Source organism: Nicotiana attenuata, unplaced genomic scaffold (assembly GCF_001879085.1).
Source record: "Nicotiana attenuata strain UT unplaced genomic scaffold, NIATTr2, whole genome shotgun sequence".
Taxonomy (NCBI): Eukaryota; Viridiplantae; Streptophyta; class Magnoliopsida; order Solanales; family Solanaceae; genus Nicotiana; species Nicotiana attenuata.
Window position 1 is genome coordinate 29,856 of NW_017671782.1, and position 26,722 is coordinate 56,577.

The 26,722-nt window shown below is 40.9% G+C and overlaps 1 protein-coding gene across 1 annotated transcript; it reads right to left on the reverse strand.

Moving 5' to 3' along the window:
- Positions 1 to 9,527: 9,527 nt before the first annotated feature.
- On the reverse strand, positions 9,528 to 14,047 carry LOC109210188 (S-adenosylmethionine decarboxylase proenzyme-like). The gene is made up of 4 exons (XM_019373562.1): positions 13,926 to 14,047; positions 13,761 to 13,830; positions 11,214 to 11,360; positions 9,528 to 11,106 (listed from the first exon to the last, which is right to left on the reverse strand). The coding sequence occupies exon 4, from the start codon at positions 10,873 to 10,875 to the stop codon at positions 9,787 to 9,789; it is 1,089 nt and encodes a 362-aa protein (XP_019229107.1). The 5' UTR covers positions 10,876 to 11,106; positions 11,214 to 11,360; positions 13,761 to 13,830; positions 13,926 to 14,047; the 3' UTR covers positions 9,528 to 9,786.
- Positions 14,048 to 26,722: the final 12,675 nt, after the last annotated feature.

Here is a 26,722-nt window from a genome sequence, read left to right on the forward strand (position 1 = left end):
ATCTTCTAGGCTTGTAGAAAATTCTAGATAAGGGACTTACTTGTAAATATTAAGGACTTGTGGAACAATTATTATTTATACACTAGCCCCTAGGTGATTAGTATAAATAGGGGGGCCATTCATTTGTAATTCATCAAGCAAACAATTCAAGTTCTCTCTAATACAAAGCTTCCTTTAACAATTCTCCTATGTTCTTTCTACCATTCTCTTAGCGATCTTGAGTGTAGTAAGGCTGACTTGGCATAGCAAGAACGTGAGTAAGCTGTGCAAGATCGTGAGCGCGTTGTCAAGTGCCACACGTGTACTTAGTTAAAAACTAAGGACGTGACAACGTGGTATCAGAGCGAAGGTTTCAACTAAGGGAATGGCGAACGACGGAGAAATTAATGCTGCCAACACCCAAGCCAACGTCATCCAAGATGCTACTAGCAAGAGCGGCCGTGGCAAAAAGAGGAATGCCACCAACTAGAGTCAGGAGCTGCCACCCGAGGTTGTGTTAAACGAAGGGCTTACATCCCAAGAACCATCTGCCACTGAGGCGAGCGAGGATGAAGTGGAGGTCCTGCCCGAGGACGTCTCGCTCGATAAAGAGTGGGTGATGAAGTTGCGAGTATCCGAAATGACTTCGAGGGACGTACACAGACCGAGATGGAACTAAGGAAAACCATCACTACCTTAGAGTGCAGACTCATGGAGGCTTTGAGTACTATCGATGCTATAAAGGAAAAGATAGATTCACTCGAGGAGCATGTCAATGCTGGCGTGACCGAGGTAGCCAGCAATGTTGTGGTGACGAGAGAGGCCAAGATCGAGGCTCCCAAACCCCCGGTGTTCAAAGGTGTTCATGATGCACAAGAAGTGGAACACTTCCTTTGGCACTTAGAGAACTACTTCAGGCACGGCAAAGTGAGGGACGACGAGGCCAAGATCAACACTGCGGTATTGTACCTCTCAGAGACTGCCATGCTTTGGTGGAGAAGGAAGATGGCCGATGTGGATAAAGGTCTATGTACTATTAGCACATGGGATCAGTTCAAAGCCGAGTTCAAGTGACAGTTCTTTCCAAATAATGTCTTGTACGAGGCAAGGTGCAAGCTTAGGGAATTGAAGCAAACAGGGAGCATACGTAACTATGTCAAGGAGTTCACTACCCTTATGCTTCAAATCCCCTACCTGACCAATGATGACTTGTTGTTCCACTTCATGGACGGGTTGCAAATTTGGGCTAAGCAGGAGTTGAAACTCCGACAAGTCACTGATATAGACCAAGCCATAGTGGAGGCTGAGTCATTGATGGATTTCAGGCATGACAAGCACGACAAAGGCAATGCCAAGGAGTCAAAGGTTAATAATGTCAAAGGCGGGGGAGATCGTGGCAAAGGCAAGGAGATACATCAACATTACTCCAAGACTCAAGATTCCAAAAAGTCGAGTGGTCATCAGGGCTACGCCGAGAAGAAGGAATAGGCCGAGAAGAAGGGATGCTACATATGCGGAGGGCCGCACGGCTTCAGGAATTGTCCCGACCTAAAGAGCCTCAGAGCCATAGTCCGTGAACGAAAAGAGCAGCCGCAAGGAGAGAGTTCGGGAATCGCATAGTTGGGTATGATCGGATTATGTGGTGCTGTCACAAAGCAAGCTATCCAATCTACCGAGAATGGCAATTAGTACATAGATCTCACCATCAACAACAAGCCCGCTCGTGCAATGGTGGATACTGGAGCAACTCATAATTTAGTGACTGAGGCTGCCGCAAAGAGACTAGAATTGAAGCTTGCTCCAACCAACTCTCGCGTCAAGACCGTGAATGCCGAGGAACAAAATTCTCGTGGGGTAGCTAATGGAGTAGGTGTCAAATTGGGAGCTTGGAAAGGTATGACAAACTTTACCGTAACCGCTATGGATATCTTTGACATCATACTGGGGCAAGAGTTCTTTAGACATTGTCATACTTTGATCGACCCCTACCTCCAACATCTCTTGGTTATGGAGAGAGAAGGAGCTTGCATGGTACCTACAATGACTATGCCACACGGACAGATCCAAGCATAAATCTCAGCTATGCAGGTTGTCAAGGGGATCGAGAAGGGGGAGCCAACGTTCGTGGCAACCATTGCAAGTCTAGAGGAAGACAAGAGTTTTCAAGAGACATTGCCTCCTTGCATAGAGAAGTTGCTTGAGGAAAACAAAGATGTCATGCCCGAGGAGTTGCCTAAGCACTTGCCGCCTAGGCGAGAGGTGGATCACAAGATTGAGTTGGAGCCAGGGGCTAAGCCACCTGCATTTGCTCCATATCGTATGGCACCGCCCGAGCTAGAGGAGCTCAAGAAACAACTGAAAGAGTTGCTGGATGCTGGTCACATTCGCCCATCAAAGGCACCTTTCGGCGCACCAGTGTTGTTCCAGAAGAAGAAGGATGGATCGTTGCGCTTGTGCATAGACTACCGAGCACTTAATAAGGTTACAGTGAAGAATAAGTATCTGATCCCGCTCATTGTTGACTTGTTCGATAGACTTGGGCAAGCAAAGTACTTTACCAAGGTGGATTTCGAAAGGGCTACTACCAGGTTCGCATTGCGGAAGTGGATGAGCCAAAGACAGCATGTGTGACGAGATATGGAGCCTTTGAGTGGTTGGTGATGCCCTTCGGTTTAACCAATGCACTGGTCACATTTTGCACCCTTATGAATAAGATTTTCCATCCCTACCTTGATCAGTTCGTGGTAGTCTGCCTAGATGACATAGTCATCTACAACAACACCTTGGAGGAACACATGGAGCACTTAAGGAAAGTTTTCCAAGTCATGCGGGAGAACGAGCTATACATCAAGTGGGAGAAGTGCGAGTTTGCACAATCAAAGGTGCACTTCTTGGGCCATGTCATTAGCAATGGCGAGCTACACATGGACGAGGCTAAGGTACGTGCTATCCAGGAGTGGGAGGCACCTACAAAGGTAACGGATTTGAGATCCTTCCTTGGCCTTGTTAACTATTATCGTCGATTCATCAGTGGCTACTCAGCAAAAGTTGCACCATTGACTGAGCTGCTGAAGAAGAACAAGCCATGGGTCTGGACAGAGCATTGTCAAAAGGCGTTTGAACACCTTAAGGCAACTGTAACAGAGGAGCCAGTATTGGCATTACCCGACTTTGCCAGGACATTTGAGGTGCACACAGATGCCTCAGACTTCGCCATTGGGGGTGTCCTGATGCAGGATAAGCATCCCATAGCATTTGAGAGCCGCAAGTTAAATAAGACGGAGCGGCGTTACACTGTGCAAGAGAAGGAAATGACAGCCATTGTGCATTGCCTTTGTACATGGCGACATTATCTGCTCAGGTCGAGGTTCGTGGTCAAGAACGACAATGTGGCTACTAGATACTTTTAGACACAGAAGAAGCTCACACCAAAACAGGCTAGGTGGCAAGACTTCTTGGCCGAGTTTTATTATGTGCTAGAGTACAAGCCGGGCAAAGGTAATATTGTAGTTGATGCCTTGGGCCGGAAAGCCGAGCTTGCTGCCATCACTTCAGCAACTTGGGACATTCATGAGGCTATAAAAGAAGGCATGCAACATGATCCAGCAGCCAAACAACTTATCGAGTTAGCCAACCAGGGCAAGACGAGACGTTTTTGGGTAGAAGATGGCCTATTGCTTACCACGGGTCGACGGGTCTACGTGCCTAAGTTTGGAGACATTAGACGGCGGATCATAAAGTACAGTCATGATACAATGTGGGATGGTCATCCAGGCCAACGTCGCACTAGGGCCTTGATTGAGTCAGTCTACTATTGGCCACGCATGCAAGATGATATAGAATGTTATGTGCAGACTTGTCTCGTATGTCAGCAGGACAAGGTTGAGCAACAACAGCCCGGAGGACTTTTGGAGCCACTACCAGTTGCAGAGCATCCATGGGAGAGCGTGACTATGGACTTTATCACTTGCCTACCAAAGTTCGACGGTTATGGTACTATTATGGTGGCCGTGGACAGATTTTCCAAATATGCCACCTTCATGCCCGCCTCACCAGGTTGCACAGCCAAGGAAGCTACCAAGCTATTCTTTAAGAACGTGGCAAAGTATTGGGGCTTACCAAGGCATATAATCAGTGATCGAGACCCTCGCTTTACTGGAAACTTTTGGAGAGAGTTGTTCGACATACTTGGCACGGAGCTGCACTTTTCTACTAGTTTCCACCCACAGACGGATGGACAAACGGAACGAGTCTTACTAGAATGCTACTTGAGGCATTATGTAAGCGCGCATCAGAAAGATTGGGCAAGGCTCCTAGATATCTGCCAATTCTCTTATAACTTGCAGCGGAGTGAGTCCACGGGGCGGACACCATTTGAGCTAGCCACAGGCCAACAACCACAAACTCCACATTCATTACCAGCTGCGTTCGAGGGAAAGAGTTTGGGGGCTTATCATATTGCCAAAGGATGGGAGGAGCAGCTTGACACTGCTAAGTCCTACTTGGATAAGGCAGCTAAGAAGATGAAGAAGTTTGCGGACCGTAAACGGCGTCCCACGGACTATAGAGTTGGGGACATGGTCATGGTGAAGTTTAACCCAAGACACTTCAAGGCACTACGGGGCATGCATCAGAATTTGATTCGCAAGTATGAGGCGCCATCTAAGATCGTCGCCAGGGTAGGCAAGATCTCATACAAGCTTGACATGCCATCGTATCTTAAGGTCTACCTTGTCTTCCATGCCAGCATGCTTAAGCCATATCATGAAGATAAGGATGATCCGAGTAGGAGCCAATTAAGTCGAGCGCCAATGACTATCACCGCCTCGTATGATCGGGAGACTGGGGCTATTATGGATTACCAGGCCAGGCGAAACAAGGGCAAAAAGCCACCGCTATGTTCCTCGTCCATTGGAAAGGGCAATCACCGGAGGAGGCCACGTGGGAACGATATGAAGACTTGTGGCAATTCAAAGATAAGATTCGAGAGTTTATGCAGCAGCATTGTGCCGCGGTCGTCGCAATATTAGGTGGGGGAGAGTGTGATGACCAGTCATGTCATCATGCCATATAGGCGCCATTGGCATATATTAATGCCATGTGGAAGCTTACATAAGAGGAAGGCTAGCATTTGTGAGAAGATTCTAGAGAAATAAGGATATTTCCTTAGGAAGACCCTAGATCCTTATGGATTTGCTAAAAAAGTCCTTGGAATCTTCTAGGCTTGTAGAAAATTCTAGAGAAGGGACTTACTTGTAAATATTAAGGACTTGTGGAACAATTATTATTTACACACTAGCCCCTAGGTGATTAGTATAAATAGGGGGGCCATTCATTTGTAATTCATCAAGCAAACAATTCAAGTTCTCTCTAATACAAAGCTTCCTTTAACAGTTCTCTTGTGTTCTTTCTACCATTCTCTTAGCGATCTTGAGTGTAGTAAGGCTGACTTGGCATAGCAAGAACGTGAGCAAGCTGTGCAAGATCGTGAGTGAGTTGTCAAGTGCCACATGTGTACTTAGTTAAAAACTAAGGACGTGACAATTAGTACTCCTTCCATTTCAATTTAGATAAATTAATTTGACTCGGTATGTAGTTTAAGGAAAAAAAAATTTGAAACGTGTGGTATTAAAAGATTAAGGGTAAAAATATTATGGGGGCATGACATTTGTGTAGTTATAAAAGCTTCTCATTAAGAATAAAATGGGTAAAATGAATAGTTTAAAGTTGAATTATCTTTAATTATAAATCTGTGTCATTTTTTTAAACGAACTAATAAGGAAAATGTGTCATCTGGATTAAAACAGATGAAGTATGTTATTTTTCCTTCATTTCTTATTTGAGAGAAGAGAATGATTTAAATAAATTTATTCATTTAGCCAATGCTAATTGAAAGAGGTTTTTGCTCATTTGGTGGATTCGGCCTCTTTCTTATCTCCAAATTGTACCAAACTCATTTGAACCCTTCGAGTTCATTCCAGACCTCACAAACAACTATATCAACATACATATATTGAAATGGAAATACACTAAATGAGAAGTTGTGGTTTGTAACAAATATAACTTTTTCATGAGATTTAGAGTGTAAAAACTACTTTTTACAAAGGAAAAAAAAAAAAAGGAAATGGTGTTAATTTTGTTCAATTAACAACACTCCTTATCAAAATGTCACAAATGTTGCACATAAATCGACGTAAACCAGTTGTTTTATATACGACTTCAAAGCGCAAAACTCCAAAATAAATATCTCATGTCTACCTGCAAAACTATAAAAGCATAAATTTCAAATACTGTATTTCTTACATCCCAATTTATTTGTTATTTTTCTTCTTTAGACATTTTATAATTTAAGACGCTATTTTATTTCAGTATAACTTTTACAGTTTGAACAATTCAAGTTCATCATGTTGTTCAAATTTTAAAGTTTAACGTGGTATTTAATTCTACGTCAAATAAACTTGTTAACAATTATTTTAATATTTTTCTACTATCAAATACTTGTTTTTCAACTACAAGAAAATATTGTCCAAACCCGTAAGCGCAAAATTTTAACTAAAACTTAAACATTTTATGAAGTCAATTACTACGTCATATAATAAAATGGATAGAACTATCACAAAGGGTTGATGGATGGACTCCATTTTTACGCGTTTTTCACTTTTCGTTCTTGATTTCCCAATATATAAGATCAATGCAGTTTTCCCCTCAATGAAAGTGCAACAGGCAGCATAAGTCATAGTACACCAATTCCTAACAAAAGCGTGTTCACAGTAAGTTCTTATGAAGGTAACAAGTGATCATGATTCAAGAAAGCGACCATTTAGTGGAAAAGATGAATTTTCCACAGCCACAAAAGATGCCATATTCAGAATTGCATATTTGACTCTTATTGCACTTCTACAACTTCCATCGGAGAGAATAGATGGCAACCTAGTACCAACTATAATATTCACCGGAAAGCCTGCTATCTTTCATGCATTTATGTTGTCACTGTTATTTGCATTCACAGGGTCTATGATGTCGGAATTTATGCGAGAAAAACAGCCCAAAGCAGCCTTGTATTGTCGAAAGCTGGCTGTATTTTCAATAGCAGTGGCTATAGGAGTATTTGCCTTCTCGAGTTTACTGTCCTTTTACAATATTGAGGTGATGGCTGCACCAAATTAAATACCCAACTCTCTGGTGCCTGATTTACTCAATGGATTAGGCGAAACTAAAGTGCAAATTGATCTCACTGCTTGCTAGCTTGAGCTCATTATTTTCCTATATTTTGATCTGAAAATATGGAAGTAATCAAGGGGGGAAATTTTGTGTTGGACTAGTTAATAAGCATTATTATACATGCTAAAATCCGTGGTGAATGAATAAATAAATGATTCCTATACACTACTATAAATATTGAATTGGACTGCTTGAAGGGATCTTTAGGGTCAATTGTACATGGGATGTTGAGATCAATTTTATATTTGGGTTTAAAGCGTTAAGCTAAGTGCTACTGATGAATAAAAAGACCATAGTAAATGGTTAAACTTGTGTAGAAGAGGAATTATATATATAGCATCTAAGATCTGTTAAATTTATTGAGTTTAGAGTTAAACCACATTCATGAAGGTAACAACAACAAACCCATTGTAAGTGTAATCCCACAAAGTAGGGTCTGAGCAGGATAACATTTACTCAGACTTTACCCCTACCTCTGAAGGTAGAGAAGCTGTTTCGGATAGATCCCGGCTCATGAAGGTAAATGCCATATAATACAAGTCACACTATTAAAGAAAATGTTCGCGTTGTGTCTATTTATACGAAACTAATCAAGGGGGGGAGGGGGGGGGGGGGGAATTTATACATCGAGGCAGTTAAAAATAGCTTAGACCCACGACTGCTATAGAAATACACAGTTTCTTGGGTTTAGCCAGGTATCCAAAGATGTTACATGGAGGGGTCCATTCTTTGTCATCAAGGCAAAGCCAAAGTGGCCGCAGATGTGTTCAGTTGAAAAATTAAACAGTCTAGCTCATCTTTCTCTTATCAGGAGAGCATTTGCTATATAAGTTCTAAGTCTAGAAGGTAGTGCTGTGCGACTTACACGTTGAGGAAATAGGAAAGCTGTTAGCTTGGGTGATCTTAAATTGAACATGATGAGCTAGACTGTTTAATTTAGCAAATGCTCATCATGTTCAGTTGAAAAATAGCTATTTGGCCCCCAAATTTTTTATAATTATAGTTTTTCCTTTTTCTCGACTATAAATACGCCTTCACTCTTTCATTTTTACTCACAAAATCATCAATCTCTCTCTAATTTTCTTCTATAATTGCTTACTTTATTATTGCAATTTGTGAAAAATTGTGAAGTTGGTGAATTGAAGTATTCTAGTCTTCAACGATATACAATTTTCAAGAAGTTGTTCGTCAATTCCGTAAACTCGTTCCAACTCTTAAGTTTTAATATTATAGTTTTGTTTGTTTTAGTTTGTATAATTATAATTAATATGACCTTTTCTTTGAAACAAATGTTTGGTGGTAAGGGAAAATCTAAAATTGGTGAATCTAGTCGCCAAGCTACTACCCCTCCCCCGAATCCCCGGCCCAGACCTGTTACCCGTCCTCCTCCACCTATTATTCTTCATAGTGATAACCCTTGTTTTCAATTTAGCGATAGTCAATTTTGCCATGATGTTGCGCACCAGGTCAACAATTAAATGATGAATATATGAATGTTCTTTATCCTAATGAAACTATTGATGAAAATGATGAGGAAAATGAAGATTTAGATGAAACGCAACCGGATTTAGATGATACACCTACTAGTCCTGTTGTTAACCCAACTGATAATAATCCAAATGATGCCCCGCCTGACCCTCCTGTAGTAACCCCTACTTTTAATAGACAACGTTCTAAACGCCCCGAAACATCTCTTGTTTGGAACATTTTTACTCAACTAAGAGAACAAAATAAGGCTAAGTGTAAAATTTGTGGGTCTTTGTTGGCTCATAAATTTGCTGGAGACCGTAGCGGTACGGGTACTTTGACTAGACACATAAAGACACACCCTAGAGATAAAGTTAGATATCTTCAAATGAAAGCGCAGCTAGAGGGGAGAAGTGTAGGTACTGAGGTTAACCCTAGTACCGGGTCAAATCTAGTTCAACAGACTTTCAAGGCTAGCCATGCAAGACAGATTTTATGCGAGCTTTAGAAAGAGGTTATAGAGGGAAATAACAGACTTTCACAACAATGGTATGTTGCAGCTTTAACCATCGCCTTTGTGTGCTAGACATAGATGACCTGAAGAAAGCCATTCAGTAAGGAGTGCACTGTTCTTGGTGTACAGTACATCCAAGTTCCATGAAAATGTATCGGGGTCTTAAGCAGTTGTATTGGTGTAGGGATGAAGCTAGATGTAGTACAACTTAATAGTACATCTTTTCTTAGCATGTAGTTGCTTTAGGCACTACTTGACATCTCTTTTATACAGCAAATCTGTGGTAGCTAATGGCCAGCACTAGAAAAAAAGGTAAAACAAGGTAGGTTGCAAATCCAGGAAGAAAAAATGCCAACAAAAGAGCAAAAATCAAATTTTTAAGTTGGTGGACTGAGAACAATCAAATGCTGTTTTAATCCAAAATACAAGCAATGGGGCTTCTAGTAGAGAACCAAAGAGCCAAACTTAGCACAATTTTCATCACGGATTCCAAAAAAACAGAAAACCAGGACATGAAGTCCATTATTTGGAGAAACAAGGAGCAATACCACAACTAGACACCAGAAACATCCAGAAACAACACCAGTAATTGAACTGAACGACCCTCAACACCACTCCTTTTCTTCTTTCTCTTCCTCTTTCCAGCAGTCCTGCAGAACAGACTTTGGAGACCCACAGAAAGAACTCCTAGCAAACTTCTGGTAGACAATAGAATCACCCTTACCAAGTTCTTCTGGGCTCCACTCAGCAAGAGAGTAGCCCTTAACATCGAGAGAGCATGTATTCTCGAGTAGCTCAAGAGCAACATCAGCATGCAAAGCAATAGAAAATTCATCAGGCTGGAAACATGCCAGTACCCTCTTAACCAGTGCCCCCAGACTCAAGGAGTTAAAATCATATCCAACTGCTTCAAAGCTAGCATAACTAAAACCATCTTCAGGTGTAACATGAATAGTAGAAAGTGCAGCTCCTTCAATAGAATTCATGGAGTAACCACAAGGATCAAACTCGAAATCGCATATATCAGAGTTGGGAAGGATCTTCCTTATGCCAGATCTAATAGTCATTTGAGCTGCCGAGCTAGATTCAGTCTTGTAAAATATAGAAGCCTTCTCCCTATCCAAACTAGTCATGCACATCTCAAGAGTGTACACAGGGTTCTTAGACTGAGTAGGTCCAGCCGAGGCAGAGTAAACATGCCATTTTTGAAGTTTATCAGGACTGCCCAAAATCACAGCTTTGCTGCCTGAAGTAAGCTTTCCAAAGTAGCTATCAAGAACAGCAACTTCTTCAGAGAAGTGACGATGAGGAAACGACTGAGCACCAGGGAAAATGAAACTCCCACGGGTATACTTCACAGCTTGTACTTCGAGTGAAAGGGTATCAGCCAACTTCAGAATGGCAGGAATTGAGAGAAGCAACTTTGTGGTACCACAGGTCTTGATGATTATCTTGTAAGAATAAATGAAAAGGCTCGACTCAGAGAGGACATAGGAGTCAACACACTCATTAGAAAGAGAATCAACTATGGTGCACTCAGCAGGTCCTAGAATCTCATCCAATTGTGCTTTTGACAGAGATCGAAGTCCTTTTCCTTCAGGATCAGCAAAAAGGCCAGGTTCAAAAAAGGAAATTTCAAGCCTCTTCTCATAACCTTCAAAGCCTATGGCAGAAACTGGTAATGCCACTTCCATGATGAAAATATGTTCACAGCAACAAATGATCTTTTAAAGGAAATTGTTCACAGCCAAGGAGTGTAAGAGCAGAAAGCAGCAGAAGAAGGAAGAAATTGAGGAAAAGGAGTGAGGGTTTAACAACAAAAACAATTGACAGAAGGAAATTTTTTTTGGGAATTTTTCTTTTTTGTGTCAGGAGGCACGTGCAGGAGAGAAGCTCAAGGAATGTCAGGATGGTTTGCGAGCGCACTGCACATATACAAAAATAAGAAAGTTGCAAGTGATCAGAATAATAAAATTCTTAAAGCTCATTTTCTAAGGTTCATATCCAAAACAAATGAAATCCAGATACTTACGTTGGAGTAAGCAGCTGATCTGAACTTCTTGATTCCACCGTTTGGCCGAACGTCTTCAATACTGTAGCCGAGGGGTGCTTCGTAGAGTAAGGATTTACTACTAGACTTTTTACCACCTTTAGACTCCATTAGATCATTCACCTGGATCTGCCAATAAGATAACTAAAACTTCAGATAGCATTGAAACAGAGTAACATAATAAGAGCAACTTAAACAATTACAATGGCGAAGTGCAAACAACAACAGAAGTAACAAAAGGAGTCCAAAATGACAGAAAGGGTCAGATGACCTAAAATCAAATGCATTCCCAACATCACAAATGCAAATGGCATATCAGTAAGTAGGATTTCATCTGTAGTTTATGACATCATACAGTCAGATGCCAAATGGAACTAGAGATAAAGTGGATTCTAGACTGGTGATATCCAAGAGCTTAAACGAAAAGAAGAGAAAATATTATCAGAAACCAAAACCAAATACTAACAAAGATTAAAAAGTAAAAACATAGATAATAACTTAAAGGCTCAAAATGTACTTATAAATGGACAGTTTAACAAGCATTTGTGATCAACTATCCAAAAAGGAATTCTAAGACCTGATAACGTTAATGATATTACTGGAGCAATACGTATTAAGCGGACATATACTTCATGTCAACAACAATACAACCAATAATAAATGGACAGTTCAACCAGCATTTGTGATCAACTATCCTAAAAGGAATTCTAAGACCTGATAACGTTAATGATATTACTGGAGCAATTCGTATTAAGTGGACAAATACTTCATATCAACAACAATACAACCATAGATCCCCATGAACAATGAACTGCAGAGTAGTATGACAAATGGTTCACTAGTTATAATAGATGAAGAAACAGGAAAAAGAAGTGATAATTTGGAGCTTAGCAGCACTTAAAGCGTAACAAAATTGCTGAGCGAGATAGTTGGCCAAGATAGGATTTACAGAAATTGAATCAGCTTACAACTACTTACTAGAGGGGATCAAAAGAGAGCAAGTATGCACATAATTCTGTCACCCTACATACATTTTTCTTTCAAGTCCTAAGACATGCAAACTTATAAATGAGAAAAATTGACAATTAAGCTCAAGGTTAAGTCAAGCAAAACTCCTATCACTGTGTACCATGTACTTCTACCAGAAACCATGCATTGAGATTAGGATACTGATCAGCAAAAGCTGCAAATAGTACTCGTAGCAACCACCGATACTTCAGTAAATATTTAACAAACTTGGTAATCTATACAGCAAACATCCTTATACATGGCACACATCTTATTTTCATTATGACATAGACACAATAATTCCAATATGCAAGTAGAAAGAATTTTACTTATAGTTTTCCATGCATCGGCCAAAAGAAACAACACAGCTCGTTCAAAAAATCTTTTTGGATAGAAAATCTTACTCAATATCTATTTAACTGAAGAGGAAAACTTATTTTTTCAATAAGTAATTATTGATTCCTTCTGTATTTCTACAATGTAATGGCTTCTATTTCATTTTACTTTCCCTATATTTCCTGAATAAATCAATCTTGGTTTGAGAATTTTTTATCAAAAAAATAAAAAACAGAACTTTGGTTTTTGGGAAATACGAGGAAAGTTATATTGAGAACTGATACAAGCACAATAAGACACTTAGGGTAGAGGGAATGACAACTATAGTAAAATCCTAACATGTTAGATCAATAACTTGATATCTACACTCCATTCCTTATTATTTAGCCCATTATTATTTCTTATTCCAACTCTACATTATTTTTTCTGCAAAAGCTTTTAGAAAGTCTACTTGGAAATATTGAAGTTATTTAAGCAATATGTACATCATGATCTCTAGTTTTTTACAACCTCTGTCAAAAGCACTACTCCTTCCATTTCAATTTATGTGGCATAGTTTGACTATCCATGGAGTTCAAGAAAGAACAGAAGACTTTAAAACATGCCATAACATTTAAAATTTACTTCCCTAAACTGTCTTCTCTTTAAAAAGAACTGCTACATAAACTGGAATGGAGAGAGTACATAATAGCGTCACTTGGAATTTCAGAACATCAGAAATGAAGGAAATTCAAGCCATAAAGGGAACCATTTGTCTATCCTTAAAAACCAAAGACTGTTGTATCAATAGAAAAAATTAGTTATTCATTATGTAGAAGTGAAAAAATAATCCAGTTAAGAGTATATACTCAAACCATATACACACACCCCCACCCAACAATTTCTTTTTATCAATTATATGCATATTCTCTACATGAATATTAACTTAAAAAATATAGTGACTCCTAAAATCAAAATCTATAACATCAAAAGGATCAAATAAATGTTGCAGATCTCAAAATCATTTAAATCATCCATTCTATCTAAAAAAAGACACGCAGGGCCTAACAAATACAACATTATAGCCTATCGTTCCAGAAAAGTCGCTAAGGTAAATAAAAGACAAAGAAAAAGAATAAAAATAACAGATTACTTACAATTGAGAAACAAGAGGAATGATTAAATAAGAATAAATAGAATACTTACGATATCAAACTTTTTGAATTGGTTTAAATCTGTCTATCCCCGAATAAATTAATATCAACCTCCAATAATCCTACATCAACGAAACAAACGAATCAGGAAACAAACTCAACAAAAAAATATTAACACAACAGAGATTAGAGATGATAATCTTTTGAGAATACTTACAGAGAATATATGATTGTTAAATCAGAAAAAGAGAGAAACCCTAGAAAACTGTGGCGCAAGAACCAAATGCGCGTGAGAGGAGAAGATTTCACAGGATTCTCGTGAGAGAAAGTAGGATGAGATGGGAAACCGATCGGGTATTTATAAAAGCTGCACTGACATATTTGCCCCCCTAATCTTACAATATTACAGTCGAGCCATCCAGGAAATTTCATCCAACTGATAAAATACTTGACTATATTGCCCTGTAAAGTGGGTACCAATGGGAGGTGGGTATTAGATTCTTTAAAGATTGTCCTTATCTTACATGTATATATTCATATTATTACATTCGTTATATAGAAAGCACTGTATCGGCTTATATTTCTTTATTTTTTTTTGCAACTTCTACTTTCGATCTTCGATAATGTTGCCAAAAATCCTCCAAAAGAATAATGAATATACTCGTATAAGGAACCCCACTCGATTATGGTCCATTAAAGAAGAAAATACTCCCTATTAGAATTTTCGTTTACATAGCTTGAACTAAGACTAGAAAATTATTTAACATTCATTACAAGGTCCACAACCCTCGGTGGCGTTCTCCCACATGATATATTTTTTAATTTCAGTTCCAACTGATTGGCTGATAATTGATATGCTGTATGAGAAGGCGATGATGGAAAATGGATGGCGTGGAGCAACTGTGCAAACAAAATATCAGATTTTCTTTTATAGATAAGTGGCTTTCAGGACACGGGTGGCTAGGGGTGTTCATAAAAACCCGAAAAATAGAATCAAACCAAAAACTAAATCAAACCGACCAAAAAAATCGATACTTTTTGGTATCATTTAGTTTTGATTTTGAATTTTAAAAACCGATCAAATTTGGTTTGGTTTTGGTTTTGATCAAAAAATAACCAGAAAAAAACGAACCAAACCGACTATAGGAGTAACTATTTCAAATTTATTATTACACCTATATATATGTATATTTTTATACAAATTTTCAAGATTTTTATGGTGAATGTTAATCGTTTGCACTTTTAGTACAATTATTTTACTTTTATATTATAGTTTGATTGGTAGTTTTCTTTTGTTAAGTGTAAGATTCCATTTCATGTTAAAAAAATATTTTTAATTGAGTCCTTAAATTATTCATCACTATTTGATTCAATTATCATCAATATATTTTAGTAAATAATAGATTTCTCAAAGGGCAATTGATTTGATAGTGTTACGTTGAAAATGTGGTCGCCGGAATATGTGTTTGGTAGTGTATGTCTTATATTTAATAAAAAACCGACAAATAATCGAAAAAACCGAAAAATCGACAAAACCCGACATAAACCGAATCGAGTAAAAACCGACTTAACTGGTTTGGTTTGGTTCTAATATTTGAAAAATCGACTTACTTGATTTGGTTTCTTTTTAGGAAAAAATTGATCCAAACCGAACCATGAACACCCCTACGGGTGGCCCTTCTTTAATTAAGGGCTAAAAATTAAAATGATAAGGTTCTTTAAATTGGGTCAAATGGAAGGAAATGTAAGATCCAATTTGTCTTTTTACGTGAATGACCTTGTGGCCTTTTGTTCTCTCATGACTCCAAAGGCTGGCTACTTGTCTTTCATATTCTTGTTCTCCTTCAACATCATTGATTCACGTCTTCACGAGTGTGTTTGGGCACCATCTATACATATATACCACAAAAATAACAATATACCCAATACTATCCCACACTGTGGGGTGTGGGGAGGGTAGTGTGTATGTAGATCTTACCGTTATCTTGTGAGCATAGAGAGGTTGTTTTCAATAGACCCTCGGCTCAAAAAAGCATAAGTACCACATTAGTAAAAATAAGTGGCAGCCCTATTTGGACAGCTTTCATATTTATCTTTTTTCTAATTTTTTTTTTTAATTTTTTTCCTCTATTCTATTAGTTTAGTTTATATTAAAAAGCCTTTTACGTTAAATTTTCTAAACGTTATAGTTCTTCTCCCCTTTCCTTTAATTAATTTTTATTAATGTATTTTAATGCATCAAAGATCGGAAATAAAAAGACAATAACCTAAGCCTCATGTGCTATCAAGATATGATCCATTCGTGTTAGCTTAAAATATGTTACGTGACGCCTTCCTGAGATTCCTTGGAAGGGCGACGTAAGGCTAAGCAACTGATGTCAGTGCAGTTATTGTCCGCCAACTGAGGTCCCCTCCGTACGCTAGACGAGATTGTCAGTGTCGTACGGGAAAACCAATGTCAAGAGCAATTGAGAGAACAGAAATGAGAATTGAGAATGAAAGAAAGCTTGATTGCATTAATGAAAGTTATTACAGAAAAGCAACGCGGTGTCGAGGGGGAGAGACACCAGTACAGAGAATTACTTGCTTGCTAGAAAGTTTTGATTGCTTGATCCCTCCTAATAATGCTTAAAAAAAAATCCAAAGCTACAAGACTAGACTTGACTAAGCTAGAGAAACATGATGGAAGTACATGAAATAAAACTACTCTATATTTACAATGAAAATGACTTAGTTTTCTATAAGGCAGCAGCAGGTCCGTTGTCAGCAGCAGTGTTTTTGGCATCACGATCTGCGCGCGCGGCGTTGTCTGCGCGCGCGGCGCTGTTGGCATCTGCCTGCGGCTTGGCGCTGGCGAGGGATATCGGTGAGGCGACAGAGGCACCTGCGCGCTTGTCACTTGGCGCGGCCAAGATCACGGGGCCGTCCATGGCGCTAGGCATTGGGAGGCTTGCTAGGACGCCATGGGGCGCGCCCAAGGGGTCATAGGGCATGGCTGAAAAGCCGCCCATGACATTCTTCCCCACCTGAGTTGGCGACGTCCTCGGCGCCTTACTTGCAAAATAATCTTCAATGAGACTCTTGTAGGCTTTGAGGTTTGTTCCCCTCTCCCAAGTATTCTCTTCTGCATCACAGCCCTCCCATTTCACCAAGAACTCTTGGTGATCTTTCCTTGAGGCATGAATCACTCTATCATCAAGGATAGCTTCAATACGCCTTTCCCCGGTTGAATTGGGACCTCGAATACTGGGTATTGTAAGCTGGCTCCTTGAAGGATCCTCCGTGTCTTCCCGAAAAGGTTTCATGAAACTGACATGGAAGACAGGATGAATTTTCCACCAAGCTGGGGTATCCACCCGGTATGCATCTTTCCCAATGCGCCTTTCAATGGACAAGGGTCCAATGTATATTTGCAATAGGCGAGGGTCATGGACCCCAGCAAATAAGTACCGCTTTGGAATTTTGACTATCACTTTGTCTCCTACTTGATATTCAACAAAGCGACGATTCTGATCAGCATGCCTCTTCATCCGTTTTTGAGCTTTGACAAGATAGCTAAGCACTATCTCCAAATTCCGCTTCCACTCTTTTGAGAAGCTGGCAGCTCGAGGAGATTTAGCCATGTTTGGTGCATTCACAGTGTGTGGGAGTAACGATTGCTGTCCGGTAACAATTTCAAAAGCACTTTTGTTTGTACTAGAGCTCTTTTGTGAATTGAAACACAGTTGAGCAGCATCCAAAAGCTTCACCTAATTCTTCTGCGATCCGGTTACAAAGTGGCGGAGATATTCCTCCAACATACCATTGAACTGCTCCGTCTGGCCATCAGATTGTGGATGAAAACTTGAGTAGTGACTCAGTTTTGACCCAAGGCACTTGAAGAGTTGGGTCTAAAAGTTGCTAGTGAAGCGTGAGTCGAGATAACTAACAATGTCTTTGGGCAGGCCCCAATATTTGACAACATGAGAAAAGAAGAGTCAAGCTGTATCTTCTGCTGATATATATTATGGGGCTGCAATAGAGGTGGCATACTTGGAAAACCGGTCCACCACAACTAAGATAGTTGTGAGATCTCCGACCTTGGGCAATCCGATGATGAAATCCAGGGAAACGCTTTCCCAAGGTCTCTTTGGGACAGCTAGTGGTTCCAAGAGTCCCGCTTGTGTCAAGCGGTCCGACTTGTCCTTCTGGCATACTAGACAAGTCTTCACATACTGAGCGATATCATCGGCCATTTGAGGCCAATAATAGGCACAATGAAGTAACGCCATGGTGCGTTCTTCACCGGGATGGCCAGCCCACAGAGTATCATGACATTCTACTAGAAGAGTCCTCCGCAGATCTCCTCCTTTCGGAACATAAAGTCGGTTCCCTTTGACTTTCAGAAAACCATCTTCCATGTAGAACTGGCGAGTCTTGCCCTGTCCTACCAAATCAACCAAATACTGAGCAGTAGGATCCTTTTTGAGTAGATCCTGTATCTGCTCCTTGATGGAGGTGGCTACTTCGCTCCCCCTTAGGGTGGCGAGTAGGCACACCGATGCTAGATCAGCTCTCCGACTGAGTGCATCAGTAACATGAGTGGCCTTTCCACTGCGGTACTCCAGGTTGAAGTGGAATTCAGCTAGGAGCTCCTGCCACCCGGCCTGTCGACCATTCAGCTTCGGCTGGGTCATGAAATGGCTGACAGCTGTGTTGTCTGTCTTGACCACGAATAGGGTTCCCAGCAGATAGTGCCTCCAAAGGCGCAAGTAGTGGACGTCAACCAATAATTCTTTCTCATGGGCGGCATAACGCCGCTCTGCATCCTTCAGCTTCCGACTCTCGTACGCTATAGGGTGCCCTTCTTGTAGCAAGACTCCACCGAGGGCATAGTCAGATGCATCCGTTTGTACCTCGAACGGCTTGGCCAAATCAGGGAGGGCCAAGACGGGGCTACTAGACATAGCCGCTTTTAATGCGTTAAAGGCCTCCGCTCTCCTTGGTCCCCAATCCCAAGGTGTGACTTTCTTGAGGAGTTCTGTCAATGGCACTACGATAAGGGAGTAGTTTTTCACAAACCGCCGGTAGAAGTTGCATAGGCCAAGGAACGCCCTTAAGGCATGGACATCCTTAGGCGGCGGCCAATCTGTGATGGCCTGAATTTTCTGTTGGTCCATCTTGATGCGTCCTTCCTCGATGACATGTCCGAGGAAGTCAATTTGCTTCTGAGCAAAGGAGCATTTGGATGGCTTCGCATATAGTTCATGCTCCCGCAAACGAGCTAAGACCTTCCGCAAATGCGCTAGGTGTTATTCCAATGTTTGGTTATATACCACAATGTCATCCAAGTAGACCACCACGAATTCGTCAATGTACTCTCGGAAGACTTGGTTCATCAGAGTGCAAAATGTAGCTGGAGCATTAGTCAATCCGAATGACATGACCAGGAAGTCGTACGACCCATATCTTGTTACGCAGGTCGTCTTGTGTTCATCACCCTCTGCGATCCGAACTTGCCAGTAACCTGTCTTGAGGTCTATCTTGGTGAACACCGTCGCACCACCCAGTCTATCGAACAAGTCTGCCATTAAAGGAATAGGGTACTTGTTCTTCATGGTGATTTTGTTTAGAGCTCGATAATCCACACAGAGTCGCATGTTGCCATCATGTTTCTTTTAGAATAGAACAGGGGACCCATATGGGGACTTGGAGGGTACAATGATCCCTGTATCTAGCATTTCCGTCAATTGTCTCCGAAGCTCGGTGAGTTTGGTTTGTGACATTCTGTAAGGCGCCCGGGTAGGTGGCTTCACGCCCGACACCAACTCAATTTCATGGTCCACAGTGCACCTAGGCGGGAGCCGCTTTGGCATGTCTTGTGGCATGACATCTTCAAACTCCAGTAGTAACTCCTTCACGGGTTCAGGAATGGGACCCGAGGAGCGTTCTATATCTTCAATGCAGAGGGTTGCCAGGAACGTAGGTTCATTCCTCTTGACCCCCTTCTTCAACTGCAAGGCCGAGATGTTCTCAATGGACATCTTCATGGGCAGGCACGGGATAATGCAGGGCTTGGACCTATTAGTTCCCATCATCCGTAACATGTCTGCAAATAGTACAGGCATGGTGTTGGTTTGCCTTAGGAATTCCAGCCCAACTATCAGCTCGAAGTCATTTATGATAACCGCTCGGAGGTTGAATTTTCCTTCGTAAGGGCCAAGCTTTACCGGTACTTCTTTAGCTATTCCACCCACTGGCTAGGGAGGTGAGTTGATAGCCTTGACACTACCTCTACCTTTCCCTACAACTAGACCAAGGCGCTCCACCTGAGTCGAGGCTAAGTAGTTGTGGGTAGCACCCGTGTCTATCATAGCCCGAATGGGCTTGCCATTCACCTTCATCTCAACAAACATTAAGGTCCTCTCTTGTTTAAGAGGAGTCTCTTTATTCGCCTTCTTTTTCCCTTTCTTGGTGACTGGACATGGGGCTTTCTTCTTACGGATACCAGCACTGGTCTCCGCTAATGCCTCATAAATGGAACCAACAATTGCATTGAAGGCACCTACTGGTTCAGTCTGGTCCGCATCGTCTGAGTCGTCATCAGTCCCATCATCAATAGCTTGATGGGCGTTCATCTGTGCATGTGGACACTCATTGTTTCAATGTGGTCCGCCGCAATGACGACATCCTGAAGGAGGCTTTCTCCCCCGGTCATTGTTGTTTGACACAGCATTGTTGCTGCCTGAGGAAGGAGCTCTAGATTTGTTTGAGTTCCGATCTCCCCCACTTTTGCTAGGTCAACCATTGCTAGGCTGGCCCCCTTTAAATCCCGCTCGGGCAGGCGGCTGAGGCCTGTCCTTCCGAGCTTCCATTTGATAGTCCCCAAGGCATTCAGCTGCTTGGATCACCTTGGGAAAGGTATCTACCCTTTGTCTTTGTAGCTCCACACGGGCATAAGGTTTCAACCCTTCCAGGAAGGTGAAGAGATTGTCTTTGTCCCCCATGTTGCGTATGCTTAGCATGAGCGCGGAGAATTCCCGCACGTAGTCCCGCACTGATTTTGTCTAGCGGAGCTCCTGTAGTTTTCTCCTTGCATTATATTCAACATTTTTGGGGAAGAACTGTAGGCGTATGGCTGCCTTCAGTTCTGCCCATGTCTCGAGAGCATCTACACCGGCCTTGATAGCTTCGTACTTCACCCGCCACCAGAGTTTAGTATCACCCTGAAGATACATGGCAGCAGTTGCTACCTTCTTAGCTTCTTCCAGGCCCCCAGCAGCATCGAAATACTGTTCGACGTCAAAGATGAAGTTCTCCACTTCCTTGGCATTCCTAGCTCCACTGTATGGCTTTGGCTCAGGAATTTTCAATTTTTGTGTCGCGGAAGCGGGGTTCACAGCGCCCCCGATTTGGTTTCCACCTCCTCGAAGTAGGCCCTGTAAAGCAGCGTTGACAACATTGAGCTGGTCTATCAATTTGTAAATAGTTTGTTGCATGGCAGTCACCCTGTCTGCCTCTTGTGCCCTATAGGCTAAATCCTCGGTACGCTCCTGTTGGAGCCCCTCGAATTTCTCAAAAACCCTTGCTACCTCTGGGCTGCTGTCTGCCGTTCTCCCTCACAGTCGCGACTGATGTTTTCTATGTCAACTTCGGCCTGGAGCACCCTGCGGTCCAAGTCGTACAACCTTTGCACTAAGCTGGTTCTTAGTTCAGGCACTGTATCCAAAATAGGCCGTAATACCTCAACCGTCCCTTCGAGAGCCGCAATGCGGTCCCCATGATTCACCATGGTAAAAAATGGTGGTAATGTCAATATGTTCCCCCATCCGATGTCGAGCCTAGGCTCTGATACCAACTGTTACGCGGCGCCTTCCTGAGATTCCTTGGAAGGGTGACGTAAGGCTAAGCAATTGATGTCAGTGCAGTTGTTGTCCGCCAACTGAGGTCCCCTCCATACGCTAGACGAGATTGTCAATGCCGTACGGGAAAACCAATGTCAAGAGCAATTGAGAGAACAGAAATGAGAATTGAGAATGAAAGAAAGCTTGATTGCGTTAACGAAAGCTATTACAGAAAAGCAACACGGTGTCGAGGGGGAGAGACACCAGTATAGAGAATTGCTTGCTTGCTAGAAAGTTTTGATTGCTTGATCCCCCCTAATAATGCTTAAAAAAAATAATCCAAAGCTACAAGACTAGACTTGACTAAGCTAGAGAAACATAATGGAAGTACATGAAATAAAACTACTCTATATTACAATGAAAATGACTTAGTTTTCTATAAGGCAGCAGCAGGTCCGTTGTCAGCAGCAGTGTCTTTGGCATCACGGTCTGCGCTCGCGGCGTTGTCTGCGCGCGCGGCGCTGTTGGCGTCTTCCTGCGGCTTGGCGCTGGTGAAGGATATCAGTGGGCCGACAGAGGCACCTGCGCGCTTTTCACTTGGCGCGGCCAAGACCACAGGGCCGTCCGTGGCGCTAGGCATTGGAAGGCTTGCTAGGACGCCACGGGGCGCGCCCAAGGGGTCATGGGGCATGGCTGAAAAGCCGCCCATGACAGTTAGCATGGATATCCTATCTTGATTGAACTTATTTGTATATTCCATCTTCGCAGCATCTTCAAATGGACCCATTTCTTTTCGGCAAAAGTATGCCTACGTTTATAAAAGCTTATACTTTTGAGTTCCATAATTTGCTAGATTTTGAAAATTCGTGCTATCTCATCTGCATTGTGGGCGTAGTATTTGCCATAAAGTTGGATGCTTTTCTTCTAAGGTAATTAGATTCACTCTCTAAGTTCATAAACTTTTTCCTACTCCTATTTATTTTAATTTCCTTATTCGTGCAAAGTTCATAATCTCTTTTTGATACGGTATGATTTTGGAAGTTGTTCATGAAATTCAATGATTTGAAATTAGAGGCAAAACCTAACTCCTTGACAAACTGTGGAACTGAAAACAAACTGCAGAAGGAGACATTTAATTTCTTTCGTTGGTTTGGATGGATTTAACTTTTTACTATAATTACTACTTGCTATTGATAATAGAATTTGAACGTTTGCTGAAAGATGATTTGATGTTCTGAATTAAAGATAATACAACATGTAATTTACATTGGAGGCTGAAGGATAGTCATTCATATTTTTACGACAGTGAAGAAAATAAAGAAATTACTTGTGTGCAGGGAAAAGTTCTTTTTGTTTTATTTCTATCTTTATTTTCAAAGATTGGAATCTCACACTAAGTTATGCGTCTATTTTAACCTTTGCATCTTATTTTTATTGTTGTTTGTTGGACTGTTCCACTTGGTAATTGCTTCATCGGCCAATACAAAAAAATATTGCCTGTGATGAAAGGTTATTCATGTTGTCTTTCACCAATCCAAAATTGTATGTGAGAGTTTTATGAAAAGATTCATCTTCATTGTTACCCGATAATCATCAACCAAACATAATTCACTATACGTGTAACGACCCGACTAGTCGTTTTAAGAATTTACATCCCGTTCAGCAACTTAAGGTCTTGAGCAACTTCGCAATATGTATTATGACTTATGTGTATGGTCGAGTTTAGTTTTCGGATGATTCGGAATTTAATTGAAAGAACAACTCTCATTTTTGAAGCTTAAATGAAAAGAGTTGACCGGAGTTTGACTTTTGAGCAAACGACTCCGGAATAGAATTTTGATGATTCTAATAGCTTTGTATGGTGATTTCGGACTTGGGGGTATGCTCGGATTTGCATTTGGAAGTCCGTAGGACAATTCGACGCATTTTGGCGAAAGTTGGAAAATAGAAGATTTTTAAAAAGTTTGACCCGGAGTTGACTTTATTGATATCGGCATCGAAATACGATTATAGAAATTGGAACAGTTTTATTATGTCATTTAAGACTCGCGTGCAAAATTTGAAGTCATTTAGGATTGATTTGATACGTTTCGGCGCGAATTATAGAATTTGGAAAATTCATATACTCATAATTAGATTCGAGGTGCGATTCGTAGTTTTGGTGTTGTTTGATGTGATTTGAGGTCTCGAGCAGGTTAGTGTTATGTTACGGGACTTATTGGTATATTTGGACAAGGTCCCGAGTGGCTCGGATGAGTTTCAGATAGGGTTCGGATCGTTTGGCGCCTTGTTGAAGCTGCTGGAATTTCTGTTGGCAAAAGCTGTTTTTGGTAGCAACTGGTGGAATCGCGTTGGGACTTTGGAAGCTTATATCTCGAAAACTATAAGAACTCTGGAACTTTTCAAAACATGAAAGTTGTATTTCTTTGATTCTAGTTTCCAGAAAAATAAACCATTCATCATTTGAACATTTGTACAGAAAGTGATGAACGATTGACTGAAGGCTAGTACTGCAGATATTGGCTACTACAGTGTCCATCACCAGATTTCTAATGCGTAGAACTAAGTTTAGAAGGATATATCTCGAAATCTATAAGGAAACTGGAAACTATCAAAACATGAAAGTTATTGCCCTTGGTGTCTAGTTTCCAAAAATTTAAACCATTCATCATTTGGACATTTGTACAGAAAGCTTTGATCTATTTACCGAAGGCTGGTAATGCTATTTTTTTTTTGGGATTGAGGCAAAATTGCATGTGTCAAATGCGATTTATAACTCTTAAATGACAAATGCAACTTGCCTGGACAGATTCTAAAAATGGGGGTTTTGGCCATTTTAACATACTAGTTTTAGAGTACGTGCGTTGCGCGTGTAAACTGCGTCTTTTAGTGAGAAAATGGTATACGATGAGAATAAACTATGTCTAGCAACAATTAATGTCCAAATAGATTCAACACGCAATTGGAATGAAAAAATAAGTGTAATTACATTGATGTAATAAGTAAATTTAAATATGTTAGATATCTTCGAAACCTGCAAACGTCAATACTTTGATTAATTAAGGTAGTGATATAGCATTTGTACGCATTAAAGTAGTAATATGTGTGCATTTATATGCCTCTTTTCTCAACATCATACACAAGAATGCTGAAGATATGAAAGAAACAATGCGTTATGAACACAAAAATATTCATGAGCTACGTTAAATTAATTCAAATTGCAATAAACTTATATTAACTTGCAATACTATTGGCTAAAAACAAAATTTTCATCACTGAATTTTGCCAATAACTACTCCTTGAAAAATCACTGAAGAAAACGAAAAATATGTTGTAACTACCCGACCGGTCGTTTTGCTTTCTAGAACTCCGTTCCCCTATATAAGGCTTCCCGTACATACTTTTACTGCTGTATGACTGCAGGGATGGTTAGTTAGGAATATTGAAGGGTTCGGGTTGAAATCGGAACACTTTGGTCCCTAAGTTGGCCTTAAAAGGCCAAGTTTGACTTCGATCAATATTTTGAGTAAACAACCTCGGAATCAGGATTTGATGGTTCCAATAGGTTCGTATGATGATTTCGGACTTGGGCGTATGTTCGGATCGGGTTTTAGACGATCCGTGAGCTTTTCGGCGCCTACTAGTGAAAGTTGGCATTTTGAGCAATTCCATAAGTTTGGGTTGAAGTTTATTTTTACATTCCGTTTCGGATTCCGATCCTGGGAATAGCTCTGTATGGTGATTCTGGACTTGGGAGCGCGTCCGGAAGTGGATTCGGAGAACCGTAGGTCACTTCCGGGTCATTTGGCGAAAGTTAGAAATTTGAAGTTTTTGGAAAGTTTGACCGAGAATCGACTTTTTGATATAGGGTTCAGATTCCAGTTTTGGAAGTTGGAGGAGGTCTGTAATGTCATTTATGACTTGCATGCAAAATTTGGCGTCATTCCGAGTTTATTTGATAGGAATCGGATGCGCGAAAGTGTTTTTAGAAATTTTTGAGTTCATGAGTTAATCCAATGTGTTTTGGCGCTCGATTCGTTGTTTTGATGTTATTTCGGTGTTCCGATCGGGCGATCATGTTTGTATGACGTTGTTAGACTTGTGCGGGTGGTTGGTGTGAAGCCCCGAGATCTTGGGTGAGTTTCAGACGTTCAGAAGGAATGAGAAAAACACTCCCGTTTTCTGGTGTTTATTGCACGTGTTGCAGGTCTCGCAAATGCAAGAAATTGTTCGCATTTGCGAGAAGAACTTCGCAATTGCGAAGAAGCTCGACCTGGGGAAGTGTTCACTTTTGCGACACCTGAGCCGAATTCGCGACCTCAGCAGTGTTCGCATTTGCGACACTTTCGTCGCATTTGATACCTTAGCAGCTGAAGCCCAGGGTCCGCATTTGTGAGAGTTTTGTCGCATTTGCGAACCTGGTGTCGCGAATGCGACATCAGAGACCTGTGCTCAGCTCATTTAATGCGGGACTTAGACCATTTATCTCATTTTTCTTTATCTCTTGGGCAATTCTTGGAGCTTTTGGAAGAGGATTTTCACCTAGCACTTTGAGGTAAGTAATTTCTACACAACATGAGTTAAATCATAGATTATGGGTATATTAACATGTAACAATTACTGAAAACCAACAGTTTAGATGAAAATCTAAGTTTTTGATAAAAATGAGATTTGACCACGAAATTGGTTATGCAATTTAGTAAAAATCACATATTTGAGTTCATGGGGTTATGGGTAATAACTTTCTTCGAAAATTTCCGGAATCCGGGCACGTGGGCCCGGGGGTAAATTTTAAGAATCTTACATTTAGGGTTGGGTAACCTCTTAAATGGTTGAAATACAGACTTTTGAGTATGTTATTGATTAGTTTATATACTATTTGATTAGTTTTGTGTTGATTCGGCACCAAATTGAGGGTTTGGGCACTATCTTGAACCGGGAGTTAGGCTTTGAGGCGAGATGAATCTCCTTTCTAACCTTGTAAGAGGGAATTAACCCCATAGGTGAATTAAATAAAAATGTGTACCTATTTGTGGGGGCTACGTACATACGAGGTGACGAGAGTCCATACGTAGCTACTAATTATGTTATTGTCCGGGTAGTCTAGAATCCATATCATGCTATACTTGAAATGTTTTGCACCCCTACTTGTTGATTTATTGCAAGTCATATTGGGAGTTGATAAAAAAAT